The sequence below is a fragment of the Rhinolophus ferrumequinum genome, chromosome 11, assembly GCF_004115265.2.
Source record: "Rhinolophus ferrumequinum isolate MPI-CBG mRhiFer1 chromosome 11, mRhiFer1_v1.p, whole genome shotgun sequence".
Lineage (NCBI taxonomy): Eukaryota > Metazoa > Chordata > Mammalia > Chiroptera > Rhinolophidae > Rhinolophus > Rhinolophus ferrumequinum.
The window spans coordinates 35,222,331-35,243,228 of record NC_046294.1 but is presented as its reverse complement, the minus strand read 5'-3'; the positions used below and the strand labels follow the sequence as shown (position 1 = coordinate 35,243,228).

General features: G+C 40.7%; 1 protein-coding gene across 1 annotated transcript; it reads right to left on the bottom strand.

Moving 5' to 3' along the window:
* Positions 1–8,653: 8,653 nt before the first annotated feature.
* Positions 8,654–10,277, bottom strand: LOC117030749 (mas-related G-protein coupled receptor member X2-like). Its single transcript, XM_033120969.1, has one exon. It carries the CDS (start codon positions 9,992–9,994, stop codon positions 8,999–9,001), a length of 996 nt encoding a protein of 331 aa, XP_032976860.1. The 5' UTR covers positions 9,995–10,277; the 3' UTR covers positions 8,654–8,998.
* Positions 10,278–20,898: the final 10,621 nt, after the last annotated feature.

Genomic DNA, 20,898 nt, shown 5'->3' with positions numbered 1-20,898 from the left:
AATTTTTCTTCACCCAGAGCCACACTTGATCATTAAATTTCTTGGTGGTTTTATTTCTCACTTTTGAGAAATAACTAAAGGTTTAGCTTTTAGTGGCCCAGCTAAAAGTTCAGTTTAGTGGCCCAACTTCTCATGGCCACTTCTGTTAGACTTCTCACTTTTGCGTTTGTCCTAAAAGTGTATCTTCTATCTGTGATTGACCATGCAGGGCTTGTAGCCATAATAGGAAATATAAATCTCCTTCTGAGAGTGAAGGGGATCTACCTAAGGCACTTACTCAAGTAAGTGACTTCATCAGCTTTGTGCTTCAGAAATGTCCTTCAGGCAGTATGAGGATGTAGAATATCAATGAAAATATAAATCTCCAGTCGTACTTTCATATAATAAGAAAGCATGAACTTTGGTACATGTACACAAGTTTTCCAACTCTTTATGGTGTTGCATAATATGTAGTGTATTTTCAATTTGATAATTATTAATCGTGGGACCTGTTTTGCCTCAGTTTCTCCTCTGCAAAATGAGATGCTTTATTTATTTATTCTTTTTAATATGTAATGAATCTAAACCTGAAAAAATCCATGGTACCTATGAAGGTTTCTCTTTCTCTTGTCCCTTCCCTTCCTCTTGGATGTGGTGCCTGGGGAGGCTTCTTTCACTTATTACCTCCCCACTGTCCTGGGAATTGTTTTCTACCAAAGAGAGTGAAGACCTAAACCAGGGCTTCTCAGACAAACTAGTTTTCCCAGTTGGAATTTATCCAAGTCTCCTATAAGTTCATTTCCCGTATATTGATTGATCGTCTCTTTTGTGTCAGGCATTGGTGTAGGCATTGGGTAATCAGGAGTGAACATCACAGACAAACATCCCAGTGCCTGTTGAAACTACATTCTGCATGTGCATAGTTAATTGGCTCAATTAAGTGACCTTCTGGTTAATATTTCACATTTGACATGTTCGTATTCAATATTAGCAAACTCTCTTCTGTGAAAGGCATTTGTCCACTATACTGTTGGTGTTCCTTTCTTTCCTGAAGCTCCCAACATTGTGCTGAGCCATTCTGATTTCTTTTAGTTCATCAGCATCTCTGCGAAACTCATAGATATCCAGATTGTGTAGAGGACCTTGTGGTCACGTTGCAGATGGAAAAGCTGAGAATGTAAATAATGTAATATATCCATTAGACTAGATCAGGCAACATCAGTCCTGGTTCTTCCCTAGTGTGCAGCATTGCCCCCTTCACCACAAAAGCCCTACCTTTGACTCCATCACCATTGGGTGATTTTGCTGGCGTGGGAACTGCATTGATAGTGTCACCTTATTCAGAAGAGAAAACATGGTTTCCAAGGGATGCTGGGGACCTGTCTGAAGCTGACCACTGAAGGCATTAAGACCAGGCTCTGGGTTGGTCAACTCTGAAAGACAGCAACAGTCAAACTGCTGCTTTGACTGACACTAATGGATGCATGACAAGAAGTTTTTAGTTCTCACTATCAAAGTGATGGTTCTCTGACTATACAATTCTGCACTGAATTGGGTTCTCTCTGTGCCACTGTCTGCCTATTTGTATATCTACCTTTCCCTGTGTCTCTGTAGTTCTTGGTCTTTGTCCCCTTACTCTTTATATCTGCATGGTTCTATTTCTGCTTTGCTTCTTTGCGTGCTTCGTTTTATATGTCACTCCTATTTCTCTATCCTCCCCTCCCAGGTCTTCACATCACCTTCAACAGTTTGAGGGGATTACCTTAAGAATGGCCTCAAAAGGCTTCAATTCTTTTTTTAACAGCTCACTCTAGGGGGTCTCAGAAGTGTGTGGGGGCCATGGGAGAATCAAGAGAGTCAGGGCTTTGAGGGTCTCTGGAGACTCTCTCCTGGAGCCATAGCTGGAATATTAGTGTCAGACACTTCCCTGAAATTGCTGTCAGCTCCAGGGCATACATCCAGGGTGATTCAAGTTAACAAAGTACAGACCACCTGCCGTGTCCCAGGGCCCAGGAGGGAAACTGAGCATGTCAGAGTGAAGGCAGCGGGCATTTGGTCTTGGTAGCAAGAGTGTGGGGACAAAAAGGGAAGGGGTAGGAGAGAATAGGTCCCCGTAACATACTGACTCTGGAGGACCAAATTCTTCGATTTGAGTTAAGGATTCTTGTATGACCAGGGGTTTATGAACAAAGCATGTTAGTAAGTCTGATGTTTATTTATACAGTTAGCCCTTGATCAACACTGGCTTGAATTGCTCAGGTCCAGCTGTAGGTGACTTTTCCCCAATAAATACAATAAATATATTTTCTCTTCCTTGTGGTTTTCTTAATAATGTTTTCTTTTCTTTAGATCACTTTATTGTGAGAATAGAGTATACCATATGTATAACATGTAAAATATGAGTTAATTGACTTTTTATGTTATCAGTAAGGCTTCTGGGGAGCAGTAGAATTTTAGTAGTTAAATTGTTGGAGATCAAAGTTATACGCAGATTATCAACTGTCCACGGGATCGAAGCTCTAGCCCCACTTTGTTCAGAAGTCCACTGTAAATACCTCCATATACTTGTGACAACGGTCATGAGAAGATTTGGTGCATATCCACAGTTTCTGTGTTCTAAGGGTTTCCAGGACTAGGTAGTAGTAGGTCCCTGGTCATGGACGCAGCCACTCTGGCTACCTGACCATTCTGACCCTATAATGAAGATCCTTCCTGATGGGTTTCCAGAAGCCCTGTGCCTGGATTTTGTTGACTCAGCTTATTGCTTTCTGTTGTCAGGTGGCAAATGGATTGGCCCCTCCATCTCTGTTTTCCACTGACAGCATCCATGTTCCCTATATTATCTTCTCCATTTAACCATGAACTCTTACATGGAAACTGTTCTGTTAGTGCCTCATGTTGTCATCCATGTCACCTTCTTCTCCTATACTGTTTAATTTGTCATTTAAGGCCAAAGTGTCCTTATTGATTTTCTGTCTGGAGAATCTATGTATTAATGTTAATGGGACATTGAATTCCTGACGAGCATACGCTCTCAATATTTCCCCTTATGTCTGTTAATATTTTCTTGATATATGTTGGTACATAAATATTTATGAACATTGTATCTTCTTTTTGGATTGACCCCTTTATTATTATGTAATGTTTTTCTCTGTCTTTTGTTACAGTCTTTATTTTAGTTTATTGTGTGTCATATGAGTAGTGCTACCTGAACTTCCTTTTCATTTGTATTTCATGAAATATCTTTTTCATCCCTTCACTTTCAGTCTGTGTGTGTCTTTCAATGTGTAGTGACTCTCTTATAGACAGCATATAGATGGGTTACATTTCATCCATTTAGCCACGTTATGTCTTTGTTTGGAGCACTTAGTCCAGATACATATAAAATAATTATTGATAGATATGTATTTATTGCCATTTTGTTTGTTGTTTATTGGTTGTTTTTGTAGTTCTTCTCTGTTTCTTTCTTCTTCTTTTAAACTTTTCCCTTGTGGTCTGCTGGTTTTCTTTAGTGTTCTGTTTCAGTTTCTTTACATTATATTTATTTGTTGTGTGTAGGTTGTATGTTTTTGGTTTGTGATCACCAGGAAATTTTTATATATATAAAATCAGTCTATTTAAGTTGATGGACATTCAGGTTCCAACACGTAGTAAAACTGCTGTTTCCCCTACCCATTTTATGTTTTGATGTCAGTTTAGATTTTTTTTTTGCATGTCCCTTACTACTTATTGTAGTTATAGTTGACTTTGTTACTTTTGCTTTTTAACCTTCATACTAGTTTTTAGGTGGCTGGTCTACTGCTTTTACTATTTATTAACCAGTGAGAATTTTTTCTTTCATATATTTTCTTCGCTTCGTGTTATGACCTTTTGTTTTCATTTAACAGAGGCAACCTTAACATTTTTGTAAAGCCAATTTAATGGTGATTAACTCCTTTAGTTTTTGCTTGTCTGGGAAACGATTTGTCCTTCTATTCTGAATGATAACTTTGTTGGGCAGAGTATTCTAGGTTGTTAGTTCTTTCTCTTCAGCTCTTTAAATATATCCTTCCACTGCCTTCTGGCCTGCAAATTTTCTGCTGAGAAATCTGCAGAGTGTCTTATGGGGTTTCTCTTCTATATGACTAATTGTTTTTCTTTTGCTGCCATTAAGATCTCTTTTTATTTTTATCTTTTTCCATTTTAATGATAATATGTCTTTGTGTGTATATCTTTGTGTTCTTCTTGTTTGGGACTCTGTGCTTCCAGCGCCTAGATTTCTGTTTCCTTTCTGAGGTAGGAAAGTTTTTAGCCATTGTTTCTGCAGGTATGCTTTCTGCCCTTTTCTCTCTCCTCCTTCTGGGACTCCTATGATACGAGTGATATTGTGTTTGATGCTCTCCCAGAGGTCCCTTAAACTATCCTCATTTAAAAAATCTCTCTTTGTTGTTCATATTGGTTCATTTGTACTATTTTGTCTTCCCGATCACTGATTCGTTTTCTGTGTCCTCTAGTCTGCTGTTGGTTCCGTATAGCGTATTTTTCATTTCAGTTTTGTATTCTTTAGGTCCAATTGGTTCTTTTTTATATTTTCTATCTCTTTCTTGAAGTTCTCACTGTAGTCCTCATTTCTCTTTGTGCGTTTGTTGATCATGTAATGATCATTACTTTGAAGTTTTTGTCAGGTAAATTCCTTATTTTGTTCCATTAGGATTTTTTTTTCTGATGTTTTTCTCATTTTTTTTTTTTTTATTTGGAACATACTCCTCTGTCTCCTCATTTTGTTTGAATTTCAGTGTTTGTTTCTATGAAGCAGCTACCTCTCCTGGTCTTCAAAGAGTGACTTTGTGTAGGATCACGCCTTGTGTACAGTGTGTGTTCCTATGGCTTTGCAGGCAGCAGGAGCTGCGTGGGCAGGGGCTTAGGTTTCCCAATGGATGTGGCTGTGGGGCAGCAGATGGGTGGGTAGTTGCTGGAGCTCGAGTGGGTATGGGGTGAGGTGACTTATGGTGTATGGCTCAGGGATCCCTGTGGCAGGGCAGAAGTTGAGTTGGGTGACTAAATCTGGAGTGGATGTGGGACAAGTTGGTTTCAGGTGTGCTCTGGTGGGGCAGAGTTTGAAATAGAGTTGGAATAGGCTTAGACATTCTGGGGTATTGCTTCTGGGGCAGCCCTGGCAGCAAGGCTGACAGGAGCTCTAAGTAGTGTGGGCCATGGGAGTTGGGGCATGCTGGGGTGGTCTTGCATGTTGGCCAGAGAGTTTGGACTTAGTTCCCAATCTCTTTATCTAGGTGGAGGGGAACAAAAATAATGGTGCTCTGTGGCATCTTGGATCCTGGACCATTTCAGCAGTTCCCATCCTGTTTAGCAGGCTCTTAGGGTTGGTTAATGGAGTTCCTTCATGGACAGTTTCAGTGCCCTTTACACTGATGTTTGTTCAATGTGAACCTGGGCAAACAAGCTGCACCTGGCCCCCACTTTGAAATCTCCACTATGGCAGGTCTGCATGTACAGTGTGGGGCTTCCATCTTTACCATGTCTCTGTCTCTTCTACCTTCTTTATGTGCTCCCTCTATCATTTGTTGTGCAGGGCTTGTTCAATCAGCCCTCACTTCTTTAGGAGGAACTGGTCTATATGAAGCAGTATATCCACTGTGGCCCTCAGTAGATGAAAATTCAGGGTCTTTATGCCCTGCATGTTATAACTCCCTCATTCTCCACCCTATTTCTTTATAATCGTAGTAATGCATGCAGGCTTACATTTTCTTTCCAATTGACATAGATGTGTAGCAAAGAAAATGGTCAAATTCTTCACGAATCCTATTCTCCAGATGGAATAACTTTTTCAAGTTTTCTTCTGTGTTCTTTCAATAGTAATGATTAAGGTTTGAATAATAAGCTTATATTATACTTTTTAATTTTTCAGTATTAATAACAGGCTCATTTGAGTTCACATAGAAGATGTAAAGAATTTAGGTTATGGCCAAGAATTTGGAATGATCACACTGGGAATTTATATAACTGTGATTAATATGCTAAGGATTCTAATAAAAAACATGGACAATATGCAAGAACAGACGGCCAATGTAAGCAGAAAGATGGAATCTCCAAGAAAGTGTTAATGCTAGAAATAAAAATGTGGTAGCAGAACTGAAGAATGACTGTCGAGAGCTCACCAGTAGAATAGATGTGGCCTTTGTCGAATCAGTGAACCTTAAGATATACTAGGGGTGCCCCAAAAATCTATGCACATTTTCAGAGATGTTATCTATGGTCAAGCAGTAGTTCGCTGTAATCAGAAGTGTCTGGACACTGATGGTCACCACTTTGTGCACCTCTTCTAATTGCAGAAATTAAAGGTGACTTGTATTCATCTTTTCTTATTGGTATATATTGAGTATTACAATTTTAATAGTTGTTTTCTTTCTCATAATGTGTATTTTTCTTTGGCACCCTCTGTATTAACAGAAAATTCTTAACTGAAAATAAAAGAGAAAAGAATATGGAAAAACAGGAAGTATTCTACATGATACTATAATATTCAAAAACTGTTGGATGAGTACATAAGTTGTAACATACACGTAATGGAAATGTCATAGTTGGTGGAAGAGAGAAAGAAAGAGAAGAAATAACTGAACTAATAATAACTGAGTATTTTCCAAATATTGACAGGATCAAAGTACAGATCCAGGTAGCTTACAGAACACCTGGCAGAATAAATGTAAAAATAAAGGAACAAAGAAGGAAAGAAGAAAAGAAAGAAAGATAGAAAGAAAGAAAGACAAGAAAAGAAAAGAAAAAACTATACAGAGGTAGTCAATTCATTTTTGGAGGTAGAGAAACTATCCTATATGATACTGTAATGATATTTCAGCATTTGTCAAGTGCATTGAACTATACAACTCAAACAGTAAATGCTAATGTAAACTATGGACTGCAGTTTGTAATAATGTATCCACATTCGTACATCAAATTTAATGAAAGTGTCACATGAATAGAAGATATTAGTAATAGGAGAAACCGTGTGGGAGAGTGGAAATAGGGGAGAGGAAGTGTATGGGAACCCTCCGTGCTTTCTGTGCAATTTCTCTTTAAATCTATAAGTGTTCTAAAATATAAAATTCTGTGAAAATGAACGGGAAATCACTGACAGGATGAATATTTACAATACACAAGTAACAAAGAACTCATTCTCCATATACAAAAACTCCTACAAATAAATGATGAAAAAGAGAAACACAATAAAATGGGCAAAACTTAAACACACCCTTCAAAATCAAAAGTAGAAGTAGAAAGCAAGCCCATGAAACGATGCTCCACTTCATAAGTCAGATGGGAAATTCAAATTAAACAAAAGGAGATGCCAATTTTACACTGATTGGAATGAGTAAAATCCAAAAGACTGGCAATGCTATGTTTTCAGGAGCATGTGGAGCCACTGAAACTTGCACAATTGCTGGTGGGAATGAGCAATAGGACAATCACAGTAGAAAGAGTTTGGCGGATTCTCACAGAGTTCAGCATACGTCTTTGTGTGACCCACCAATTTCACTTCAGCTCATTTATCCAAGGAAAACGAAAACATATGTCCAGAAAAAGTTGAATAAGAATGTTCAAGCAGCTTTATTCACAATAGTTTTCTATATATGGAATGCTACTCACATACCTATGAATATGAAAATAAACTGTGGTGCACCCATACAGTGAAAGAGTACTCAGCGTCATACTAGGGACAAACTACTGATATATGCAATGTAATGACATGGGTCGATTTCAAAAGTACTGTGCTTAGTGAAAGAAGGTAAGAAGAAAAAAGTACATTTTATGATCCTAAATACATAAGGTCAAAGGTCAGGGAAAACAAATCTTTGGTGACAGAAGTAGGAACAAAGGTTGCCTCTGTGGCAGGAGGAATGACAGGGAGGGACATGAGAGAACTTTCAGAGGTGCTGAAAATAGGATGTGTGTTGACTGGGGTTTGCGTCACATGAGTGTATCACTGCACAAACTCGTTGAAGTGATGATCTGTTCAATACTCTGTCTTAATTACACCTGTATTAAAGATGTTTAAAAGGCCAACATTGAAACTCAATATATTTGTTTAGAGAATATGTAACTTAAAATTATTTTCCGAAATAAGATTAATAAGTGTTGAGAGGTCTTTGCATGAAAGGCATATTCGAATAGAAGCTGTCCTCAGAAGCCATAGAGTCCAGTAAGACCCCTTGGCAACCTGACATGGAGGATTAGAGAGTCTCCAGAAAGGGACAATGAGGGCAGAGGCAAAGGGTTGGAAAGAGAGGAAGCACGTGGGATTCTACTGGAGGGCATTTGAAAAAAAACACTGAAGATAACCTACATGAAACCTTAAATGAGCTTTGACATTGATTTATCTGGTGATAAAACTTAACTTCATGTTTGCAAAGGGTGAAAATGGTGAAAGCCACAAACTTAAAAATGATGACTCAAATCTGGCTAAATCTGGAGATTTAGCACAGACTGGACTTGAACATCATCGTGTATCCTTCATTAATTCATTCATCCAATCAACAGTTCCTATGCTAGGGAGCTTTTTTGAGGCCTGCCCAAAACAAAGAACACTGCTGTTTGCGGCTGGACTGAACTTTCCTTCTCTAATTTATACTGACATATTGCAGGAGAGTGATCACAGAAGCTGGTCGAATGGAATGTTCTTTTAGTTTCTATCAAGTACGATGATCAAAGAAATTTGATCTTTCCTGCACTGTGTTTAGCTCCTGCTGAAGGTGGATTCTTCAAAAGTGGGAAGAGTCCTGGACCCCAGCGTTGGCAAAGCTCCCAAGGGGGTGGGATGAGTGTCTGGGATAAGTCAGTCCTGAGACCCTGAACCCAGTGAGTGTTTAACAGACACAGTCTCACTGAATCCTCATCAGCAGGATTATTATGTTAACTGTTCTAATTCAGAGGCCCATCGGCTGAGAGACTTAAAAAACCTCCCACACTGATAGGGACAAAATTGGTTCTCCAAACCCCATGTGTCTGAACAAAGCAAGACTCTGAATCAAGACACCAGAGTGCTCCCCGACATCTCCAGGGTTTCCTGAGGAGGACGTCCTCCATGTTCATCCCCCTCCGGAGTGTCCTGCAGAGCCCTCTGGAGAACCAGCTTCAGGGTCTGCCTTCCCTTCCTCCATCGCTGCCTGAATGAGCCTACGAAGAAGTAAATGATGGGGTTGGCACAGCTGTTCACACAGGTCAGGACAAATGCAACTATATTAACCAGATGGGAGAACTCATCTGAATGCCTCGTAATCCAGAACATGAGGAACAAGCAGATGCCCCAGGGCAGTCCGCAGAGGAGAAAGACCAGCACTGTGAGCAGGACGGTCACATACAGCCTGGTTGGCTGCACACGCTGGGAGCCACACAGCAGTCTGGTCACCAGGGCCAGGCTGGACCCTGAGAGAAGCACACATAAGAAAATCAGCCACCCAGCAGTGATGAAATTAAATACTGGACACCACACCTGAGAAAAATCTGCAACCAGGAGGCCACAGTATATCCCGTTCAGGATGCTCAGCAGCAGGCACAGGGCCCAGAGCAGGGCACACATGACAGCTGACGTGTGTCTGGGGCGATGGCAGCGGTACCAGATGGGCCACAGGACAGACAGGCAGCGCTCAGTGCTAATGGTGCTGAGAAAGCTCAGGCCTGCAACATAGGCAAAGGCGAACACAGTCATGAAAAAACTGGGGTTGGAAATGGGGACGGAATGGAAGTAGTCGGTGAGTGTCTCCAGGGAATACATAATCTGGCAGCAGAGGAAGAGGAAGTCGGCTCCCGCCAGGTTGAGGATGTAGATAGAGATGGTGTTCCTCCGCATGCGGAAGCCCAGGAGCCATAGCACAACCGCGTTTCCTGCCAGCCCCACCAGGGGTATGATGGTCACCAGGAAGAATGAGATCAGTGCCCTCATTGTTTCCTTTCGAGGAGTGGCCTGGTCACTTCCATTGATTGTCGTTAGTGATATCGCGGAAGCTGTGACCGTTGCATTCATGCTCAGAAACCCTCCACTGGTGCCACTAGAACATAAACAAGAATTGAGCACCTGCTGTATGATCTGACTCTCACGGCCACCCTGCTGCAGGAGAATTACTGTCCCTGTGTTGCAGAGGAGGGAAATGTAGGCTTGCAGAGATTGAGGTACTTCCTGAAGGCCACACTGCCTTGTTGTCCTGGAACCTGGATTCAAACCCAGTTCTCTCTGAGTCTAAAGCCAGGGCTCCGTCTACTGCAACAGGGACCCTGTACAGACATGACGTTAATCTATGGTCCAAACATTTCCGCTGAGGGTCATGACATATCTCCTGCAGGCAAGAGAAGAGAAGTCTGGACAGGTTATGTGGACGACAACAGGACTGAACTCAGCATTCCATCTGCCCTGGGACTGAGATTTCCTTTGAGGGGAGGAAGTTGGAAGCCCAAGGCATGATCTATGGGCTACCTAAGGGACAGAGAGTGTCCATCCACCAGAAAGGAGATCATGATTTAGGGTCATGAAGAGATTGTGACCTCTTCTATTAGAGGTGTGAGTTGGCCAGGACTCTAGGGTTAGAAATGACCCAGTGTGTGAGCTTTATCATGACAGGAAGTACACTTCTTCCATCCATTGTGTGCCCCAGTCTAGCTCTGTGTGTGGGACCCACTTTCAGGAACTCTTTATTAAAAGAAAAATAGTTTCAGGTTAAAAACAATGTAATAGTTAGACATTTACACCCTTCACAAAGTGATACCCCACCTTCCCCAGTTTACTGCCCTCTGTCATTGTATACAGCTGTTACAATTCCATCGACTCTATTCCCTTTGCTGTACTACACATCCTATGACTGTATATGTATATAATTATAGTTGACATTCATTATTATTCAGCTTTTGCATTATGTGTACACTGCTGTGGTCAGACATTTAAACCATCCATGAAGTGTCTCCCTAATAAAAAAGTGTCCAAGTGATACCCTACATAATCTTTACAACATTATTGATTGTATTCCCCAAAGTGTCTTTCCTATCTCCGTGGCAAAGGAACTCCTATAATAGTTTACTTTATATAGCATCCGAAATCATAAACTTAAAATATTTATGTATACCTGTGTACCCCCACCTTTAAGAAAAAGTCTGCATTCTATTCACAGGCATTTATGAAGCCAGTGAGACATTATTCCAAAAAACTAACCCCAAATAGGGAAGGACAACCAAACATTGAAATAAACAAAGAAACAAATGAGATACAATGACGAATTGATCCAATCATATTGAGGGTCGGTACCAGGAAAAGTATATGTGAAGAGGCTATAAGAAGACATGGATATTCTCCTGTGACATTGAATCTTATTTCCGTTTACTCTGCTCTCCTCTGTGTCTGGATAGGAGACATCTCTGTCTCATGGAAGGGCTCCCTTTTACTCTGGCACTTGGTTGCTCTCAGTTTAAAGGAGACACTGGTAGGTAACTTAGAGCAGAAGGAGGGTGATTTACTGTTTTTAACTCCCTGGCCCTCTGCTGCCAGGCTGTGAGTCAGCAGTGGCTTTGTTACTCTACCTAAGGACATAGCCTGTGTCTGGGGCCTTTCTTACTGTCACAGTGACAACAGCTACACCCACCGCCCTCCCTGAGTTCTGGTAACCTCTCCTTCCCTTTCCCCATCAGGCCACAGGATGGTAACACCTCCCTATTATGACTTGTCTTTGGGCATCCTCTGCCTCCTTCACAGATTTCCCTTAGCCCTGCCTGCACTTTTGTACACAGTCCCTTTTTTGAACTTTCCACAATGACCCTATTAGTTTCTGCTGGGACAAGCCAGATACAAGGACAAAACTAATAAACAAACACCCTCATTGAACAGCAAGCTAGTCTGTGAAAGTGAAGTTATTAAAAATAACCTGGCATTGCATAGCAATGTCTACTTGCCCTCATGTTTCCTAAATTAAAATTAGCAGAACATTGCTCTCCACAGTTGCACATTTGAATGTTTGGAGAGAGAGCGAGAACTAGGGAGATACAACAGAAGCAGACAGAACCTGGCTGGCCCCGTGTGGACCTCCCACAGTCTACGCTCCCAGCGCCCAAAGCTTTCCTGAGGGAGCCTCACGTGTGCTGACTCTCACTGATGGGTGCCCATGGCTCCCTGCCTGCCCCTCCCCAAGATGAAATCACAGCATGTGGACTAAGAGCGAGAAAACAACACTGCCTTTGAGAGACGACAGTTTGAGCCAACTCTTACCTTAGGACCATCTTCTCGTTGAGGATGGTGAGTAGAAAAGGAAGAGCTCTCCTGGGAGAGACAAACAGCAGAGAATGCTTTTCTAGCCTCTGGAGAGGAGGTGCCAGCAGGAACGGGAGTGAAACCTAGTGACTAAGAGAGGCTTATCAAGATGCTGGACAGCCCCTGTGATTTCCTGCAAGGGGACACTGGGTAATGAGATTCTGGAGATGTGTGAGACAAGGACCTCACGAGACATTTCTCGTGGGCCCTGACTCCAACCACTTATCTTGGCCTCTCCCCATGCTTCCCCGTCCGCCCCCCTCTCTGTGAGGAATGGTTGTTCTTGAGCCTTTCGCTGCCCACTGTGAGCCTGTGCAGGAAGCCCACCCACCAGGCAATGTGAGATTCCACAGCTAAAGAATCCTTTGCTTCACGTTCAGGGCCCTCCATGGCCTGGCTCACCTGATCTTTCTACATTTACTCAGTAAGGTATGCACTTTCGTTTTATTGCTGAGGACATCAAAATGTATAAACTGAAATGCAAAGTCTCTCTTCATCTTATTCCCCAAGAGCAACCAATGTTTACAGTTTCCATTTTTAGCTTCTTTAGTAGTTAATTTGTAGCTTTGCATGATCACAATATATTTCAAGTTTTGATTTATCAACGTTAACAACAGAGTTTATTGAGTTCCCTCATAAAGGAGAAGAAATTTGGTACACCACACACAGTGTCTGTTCACTTTGTCTCTCTACTCATGATATTTGTTAGCTGGATTATTGTAGATAATCTAGGGACAACCAGTGTTTGCAGCTTTATGTCCTATGACTTCCTTTCATCTGCCCAAGCTCCAGCCAAGTTCAGTTACTTGTCATTTCCTTTAAAAACTTAACTATGAAGCAATTAAAACAGTCAGAAAACTCATTCACTCATTTCTGCATTGACCCTCACTGCTCTGTGCCTGTGCTGTGCCAGGCACGGTTCCAGGCAGGGAAGATGCAGTGATGAATAACGCACAGAAGTACGCTTGGGCTTTCCAGAGGAGCTGGGTGAGCTCATCCTTGGAATAGTGTTGATGAAGAAGGGTTTGGAGACTCAGCATTAGGGCCTCCACCCTCCAGACCCCTGGAAGAAGAGAGGAACCAGCCAACACAGTCGTAAGGAGGAGCTCCTGAAGGAGGGGTAAACGAGGAGAACACAGTATCCTGAGACTGAGCTGAGAAACCGATTCTAGCAGATGGGAGCGAGCAATAGTCTCAATGAGTGAGATGAGGTGTAATATTTGACCTTGGGATACGCAATATAGAGTCATTGCCAATCGTGACAGGTGTGGTTCCAGTGGATGGTGAGGCTGGAAGATTGAAAGAGTGGGTTCAGGAGAGATGGCAGGTGGTGTGATAGTCCACCTGGAAAACCCAAGAGAATCAGCTGACAGTTCAGGAAGATGGCTGGGTACAAAATTCCTCTACAGAAAATAGGTTTCCTGTATATGAATACAAAAGTTAGAAAATGTAATAAAATGTAAACTCAACTTATTCTGGAGATAATAGAAAACTGTGAGGATTAACTAGTCTTAATAGATATTAGAAACTACCCTGAAGCCTCGGGAATATAACAATGTTTTGCTAACATAAAACAACGGGCAGGAAGTCTCAGGAATCAAACACAGGGCATATGGAATTCAGTCTATGATGAAGGGGCCAGTTCAAATGGGAGGTGTGGAGATGGACTATTTAATAAGTGTTATTGGGCCATATGGAAGCCAAAACATATCAGGGATCAAACCTAAGATCTTACACCCTGTTAAATTTAAAATGGATTATTATTATGTCTACGAAAATCATATAGAATTAGGGAAAAAAAGGGGCATGAGTTATTTTGCAAATTTATGGAAGTTCTGCCTAACCTTGACTTAATACTCAAGCCTGAAATAAAAATATTGATTAAAAATTATAATTAAATATATTTTTTCTAGATGAAAAAGGCCAACATTAGGAAGTGAAACAAGGAAGTGGAAAAACTACTCACAATGTATCTTTGGACAAAATCGTAATTTATATTTATATATAAATTTTAATGTATTTATTATTCATAAGTAAATATTTATGTATCTCCTATACATAACTTAGAAAGAACCCTAGCAACCTAATAGGAAAATAACCAACTCGGTTCCTAGATAATCCATGTTTCTTAAATATGACAAAAAAAATGGTAAAACATACTCAGGTGAGAAAAGGTAATTGAAACTGCACTGAATATGTGCACCTCCAGATTCCCAAATATCCGAAAGCCTAATTCCCTGTGTCAGGGAGTCCACGAATGAAATGGCACCATCATGTGCTTGGTGTCCCAAGCAAAACTTTGCCTAAAAGGGAAGCTGCTCTCATGAGGCTCTTCACACAGACCTGCACTGGTAGGAGACACTGCCCCGACCTGAGGGATTGGTCAGCAGGCGGTAAATCTGCCTCCTGCAAGAAACACGTCTCTACATCTTCCATTTTATTTTATTTTTAAAAATTTATTATTATTATTATTATTATTATTATTATTATTATTATTATTATTATTTCAATCTTCCCATTTTAAATGGAATAAGATTCATGGGAAAATTGGAGCAGAATTGCAAGTACTTGTGTTTTACTCAGAAATCACTGACTGTATGGAAGATATTTGTTTCTCCTGACTTGTCTAGAAATGTTAATCTCTACGTCTATATTCCAGGCAATAAATGTAGGTATTTAACATGCTTATGTAAAGTCTAAAGGCAATCAATGTTTTTAACCTGCAAAGGCGTCCACTTCTATCACCTTTATGCAGATTAGGACAAGGTGCCCTTTCTGAGCTGAGGAAGCCCTGGTCCTGTTTTTAGGGAAGACGTAATGTGCCCCTTCCTTCCCAGAAGTCACAGTCCTGCACCTGGACACAGCGTTAACCAGCACATTGTATTTCAGCCCCTCTCCCTCCTCTGCCTTGGACATTGTTTGGTGCAGTGGACAAACCCCACAACTGTCCCAGGAGTCTGCCCTCCCAATGAACCACACTGAGACCTTAGCTTCAGCTTCTTCCTCTCAACCTACGCTGTTCCAGAAATTAATTTTGATTCCGTTTTTCCCCAAGAAATTAAACAGCTATTGTTTTCAATAGTTAGTGTTTGTTCAAGAGTATTCCCATAAGCAACACTGTTCTGCTCACCTCCCCATTTCCCGTGTCATATCTTGTATTCCTCAAATCACATTCTTCAGGTGTTCCTTTTGTGAAAGTCTGTGGGTGGTGACAGTGCTCCAGTTTTTCTCTGCCTGAAAATTTCATAGTTTCCTCCTCATTTTCTAAGATGATCTTTTCAGGCATAGCTTGTAGGAGGCCATTTCCTTTCCTACAGCACATTGAAGTTTCACTCTCCTTGTCTGCCAGTGTCACTGTTGTGAGATTGGCCATTAGTCAGGTTGCCATTCGGTTGCAATGATCCATCTCCGGCCTTTCTAAGAGCTTTCTGTTCTCTCTGGTGTGATGCACTTTCACCATTATTTGTCTAGTGGCTTTCTTTTTCATATCATATGTAGACAACATAGATCAATCTTGATTATTTTTCATCCATTCAGCCACCTTATGTCTTTGATTGGAGTGCTTAGTCCAGATCCATTTAAAGTAATTATTGATATGTATTTTTTGCCTTTTTGTTTATAGTTTTTGTAGTTCTACTCTGTCGTTTCTTTTTCTCTTAAACTCTTTTCTTGTGGTCTGATGGCTTTGTTTAGTTTTATAGTTGAGTTCCTTTATATTAATTTTATTTTTTGTGTATAGGTTAGATGTTTTGATTGTGATTACTGTGAAGTTTATATATATATATATACACACACACACACACACATATACATACATATATAGAAGCACATATCTCTCTCTCTATATATATAAGCACATATATATCTCTATATAAGCACATATATATGTATACATATGTATATATATGTGTATATATATATATATATATACACACATATATATATTAGTCTATTTTAAGAGGATAGGCATTTAAGTTCCAAGACATTCTAAAACTGCTACATTTCCACCTCCCTCATTTATTGTTTTTGATGTCATAATTTAGATATTTTGTTTTTTGTGTGTGTCCCTTAGTACTTATAGATGACTTTGTTACTTTTGTTTTTAACCTTCATACTAGCTTTTTAGGTGGCCTTTGTTATTTATTCACCTGTGAGATTTTCTTCTTTCATATATTTTCTTTTTTTCTGGTTATGGACATTTCTTTTCCATTCAACGAAGACCCCTTAACTTTTTTGTAAAGTCAGTTTAGTGGTGACTAACTCTTTTAGTTTTTACTTGTGTGGGAAACTCTTTATCTCTCCTTCTATTCTGAGTGAAATTGTCATTGACTAGAGTATTCTATGTTGCAAGTTCTTTCCCTTCAGCTCTTTAAATATGTCCTTTCATTCTCTTCTGGCCTGCAAAGTTTCTGCTAAGAAATCAGATAATCACATTATGGGGTTTCCCTTCTATGTGAGTAGTTGTTTTCCTCTTGCTGCTGTTAAGGTTTCTTTTTATTTTTAGCTTTTTCCATCTTGATTATAACATGTCTTCATGTGCATCTCTTTGTGTTCTCCTTGATTGGGACTCTCTATGGTTCCTGGACCTGGATATCTGTTTCCTTTCTGAGGTTGGAAAATTTTTAGCCATTACTTCTTAAAGTATATTTTCTTTCTCTTTCTGTTTTCTCCTTCTGGGACCCCTAGAATATGAGTGATAGCATGCTTGATGCTGTCCCAGAGGTCCCTTAAACAATGTCATTTGAAAAATCTCTTTTTGCAATTCTCATTGGGTGATCTCCACTATCTTGTCTTCCAGATCACTCATCCATTTTCTGTATCCTCTAATCTGCTGTTGATTCCCTGTAGTGTATTTTTCATTTCAGTTATTGTATTCTTCAGGTCTAATTGGTTTTTTCTTATATTGTCTATCTCTTTCTGAAGTTCTCCCTGTGTTCCTCTATTCTTTTTCTGACTTTGGTGAGCCTTTTTATGACCTTTGCTTTAAGTTTTTTGTCAGGTAAATTTCTTATTTTGTTTCATTAGGATATTTTTCTGAGGTGTTGCCTTTTATTTATTTATTTATTTATTTATTATTCATGTGGAACATATTCCTCTGTCTCCTCATTTTGTTTGAATTTCAGTGTTTGTTTCTATGAAGCAGCTACCTTTCCTGTTCATCAAAGAGTGACTTTCTGTAGAAACATGCCTCGTGTAGAGTTATGTGTACCTATGGCTTTTGGTCCGGCAAGAGGTGTGTGGGTGGGGGCTGAGGTGTCCCAGGGGACATGGCTCTGGGGTGGCCCTGGTGGGGTAGTTAGTTGGAGCTGGATTAGGTATGTGATGCGGTAACCTTTTGTGTGTGACCTAGGGACCACCCTGGCAGGTTGGCTGGTGGTTCAGCTGCTGGAACTAGAGTGGTTGTGGGATAAGATGGCTTCAGGAGTGCTCTGTGGGACAGAATTTGACTGGAGTTGGCAAAGGACAGATGTTCTGAGGCAGTGCGCCTGGTGCAGCCCTGGCAGCATGGCTGACGGGAGCTGGGGGTAGTGTGGGCCAAGGACCTGGGGCATGGTGGGGTAGTCTTGAAGGTTGGCTAGGGTGTTTGGACTGAGCCTCCAACCACTTTACCAAGGTGGAGGGGAACATACACATAATGGTGCTCTCCGGCATCTTAGAACCTGGAGCATTCCAGCAGTTCCCATCCTGTTTAGCAGGCTCTGAGGGTTAGTTAATGGGGTACTTTCACAGATAGTTTCAGTGCCCTTTACACTGATATTTTCAATGTACCCATGAGATAGCAAACTGAACATGGGCCCCACTTTGAAATCCCCACTACGGCAGGTCTTTGTGTTTGGTGTGGAGTGTTCATCTTTACCATGTCTCTGTCTCTTCTACCTTCTCTATGTGGTCCCTCTATCATTTGTTGAGCAGGGGCTGTTCAATCAGCCCTCACTTCTTTAGGAGGAACTGCTCTATATCAAGCAGTATATTCACTGTGGCTTTCAGAAGAGGAAATTTCACTGTCTGTGTGTGCTGCCATCTTAGGTCCGCCTCATCCTCCACCCTTTTTCTTTATCATAGTAGTAACGCATGCAGTTTTACATTTTCTTTCCAATTGACATAGATCTGTAACAAAGAAACGGTCAAATTCTTCCTGAATCCTGTTCGCCAGGAGCAATAAATTATCTCAGTTTTTCTTCTGAGTTCTTTTATAGTTATGATTAATGAGCTTATGTCATATTTTTTTAATTCTTCAGAGTTATTAAAAAGATATTTGACTTCACTTACCATGTTTCCCCAAAAATAAGACCTAACCAGATCATCAGCTCTAATGCGTCTCTTCGACCAAAAATTAATGTAAGACCCGGTCTTATTTTACTGTAAGACCAGGTATAATATAATATAATATAATATAATATAATATAATATAATATAATATAATATAATATCAGGTCTTACATTATTATTTGCTCCAGAAGATGCATTAGAGCTGATGGTCTGTCTTGGTCTCGTTTTTGGGGAAACATGGTAGAAGATATAAAGAATTTAGGATATGGCCAAGAATTTGGAATGATCAGACTGGGAATTTATATAGGTTGTGATTAACATGCTAAGGATTCTAATAGAAATGTGGACAATGTGCAAGAGCTGATGGGACAATATAAAAAGAAATATGAAAACTCTAAGAAAGTTGTCATGCTAGAAATGAAAAATATGGCCGAAGAACTGAAGAAAGCTCACTAGTTGTGAGCTCACCAGTAGACTAGATAAGGCCTTTGTCTAATCAGTGAACCTTAAGATATATTAACAGATACTTTTTAACTGAAAGAGAAAAGAAATACTGAAAAAACAGGAACAGAATGTTCAAAGGATGTGGAATGATTACAAATGTGTCACATACATGTATGTAATGGGAATTTCATAGTAGGAGGAAGAGTGAAAGAAAGGGAAGAAACACCTGAACTAATAATTCACTGAGAATTTTCCAAATATTGACTGGCACCAAACCACAGATCACGGTAGCTCAAGAATATCAGGGACTGAGATTTCTTTGAGGGAGGAATTGGAAAACCCCGGGGTGACCTCAGGGCTAACCTCAGTGACGAGAGTGTCCATCCACCAGAAAGGAGACATGATTTAGGGTCATGAAAGCAATGCCACTCTTGTTATGAGAGGATGTGAGTGTTGCCAGGCCTCTAATGGCCCAGTGTGTCAGCTCTGTGAGGACAGGAGTACTTTTTCCTGTCCATTCGTATGTCCCCGGTTGCCTAGCTCTGTGTGTGGGGACACAGTTTAATTCACTCTTATAATCGATTCCTTTCTAGAGAAGCCAAAATCTTAAAACAAATTTATTCCAAAAAAAAGTGACATCGGAACAGAAAGTGCAAAGAGTGAAATGGACAAAACTGAAGGAGATAAAAAGGAACTTGAAATCCAAGGCAACATTGAGAGGTAGTCCTAGGACAAAACCAACTGTGAAGAGGTTAGACCAAGGTGGATTTTCTCGTTTGCCATCAAACCTCATTTCCATCTCCTCTGCCCTCCTCTCTGTTCTGCGAAGATATTTCTCTGCCCCATCAATGGGCTCCCTTTCCCTCTGGCTCCTGGTTGCTCTCAGTGGCCTGCCTCACCTGATCTTTTCACATTTACACAAAGAAGTAAGGTTATGCACATTCGTTTTATTGAGAGGACACCAAAGTGTATGAAGTGAAATGGAAAGTCTTTCTTCATCTCATTCCCCAATAGCAACCATGTTTACAGTTTCCATTTTAGTTCTTTCCCCAGTTATATTATAGCTTTGCATAATCAAACTATATTTCCTGTTTTGATTTATCAACATCAACAATAGAGTTTATTGAGTACCCTTCTAAAGGGTAAGAAACGTAGCACTCTGCACACACTGTTGCCCTTCTCCCTCTACTCATGATATTTGTTAGCTTGATTTTGAAGAAGATCTAGGGACAATCAGTATTTGCAGCCTTAGCTTCTATGACTTCCTTTCATGTGCCCATACTGCAGCTAAGTCCAGGTTACTTGTCATTTTCTTTAAAAACTTAACTATGGAGCCTTTAAAACAGTCAGAAAACTCATTCACTCATTTCTGCATTGACCCTCACTGCCTGTGTGCCTGTGCTCTGCCAGGCACTGTTCCAGGGCAGGAAGATGCAGCGATGAATAACGCACAGGACTCTGCTCAGGCTTTCCAGAGGAGCTGGGTGAGCTCACCCTGGGAGCGGTTGGCTGATGGAGAAGGTTTGGAAACTCAGTATTAGGGCCTCCACCTTCCAGACCCCTAGAAGAAGAGAGGACCCAGCCACACAGTAGTAAGAGGAGCTCCTGAAGAGGGGTAAACGAGGAGAAACACAGTATCCTGAGACTGAGCTGAGAACCGATTCTAGCAGATGGGAGTGAGCATAGTCTAAGTCCTCGTGAGCACTGAGTGAGATGAGGTCTAATATTTGACCTTGGGATATGCAATATGGAGTCGTTGCCAATTGTGACAGGTGTGGTTCTAGTGGATGGGTGAGGCTGGAAGATTGAAAGAGTGGGTTCAGGGAGAGATGGCAGGTGGTGTGATAGTCCACCTGGAAAACCACAAGAGAATCAGCTGACAATCAGCAACAGTGACAGACAAAGCTCAGAAAGATGGCTGGGCA

Bases quoted from the DNA above. Each gene is read 5' to 3' on its own strand.
- LOC117030749 (XM_033120969.1), bottom strand. From the start codon at position 9,994: ATGAATGCAACGGTCACAGCTTCCGCGATATCACTAACGACAATCAAT.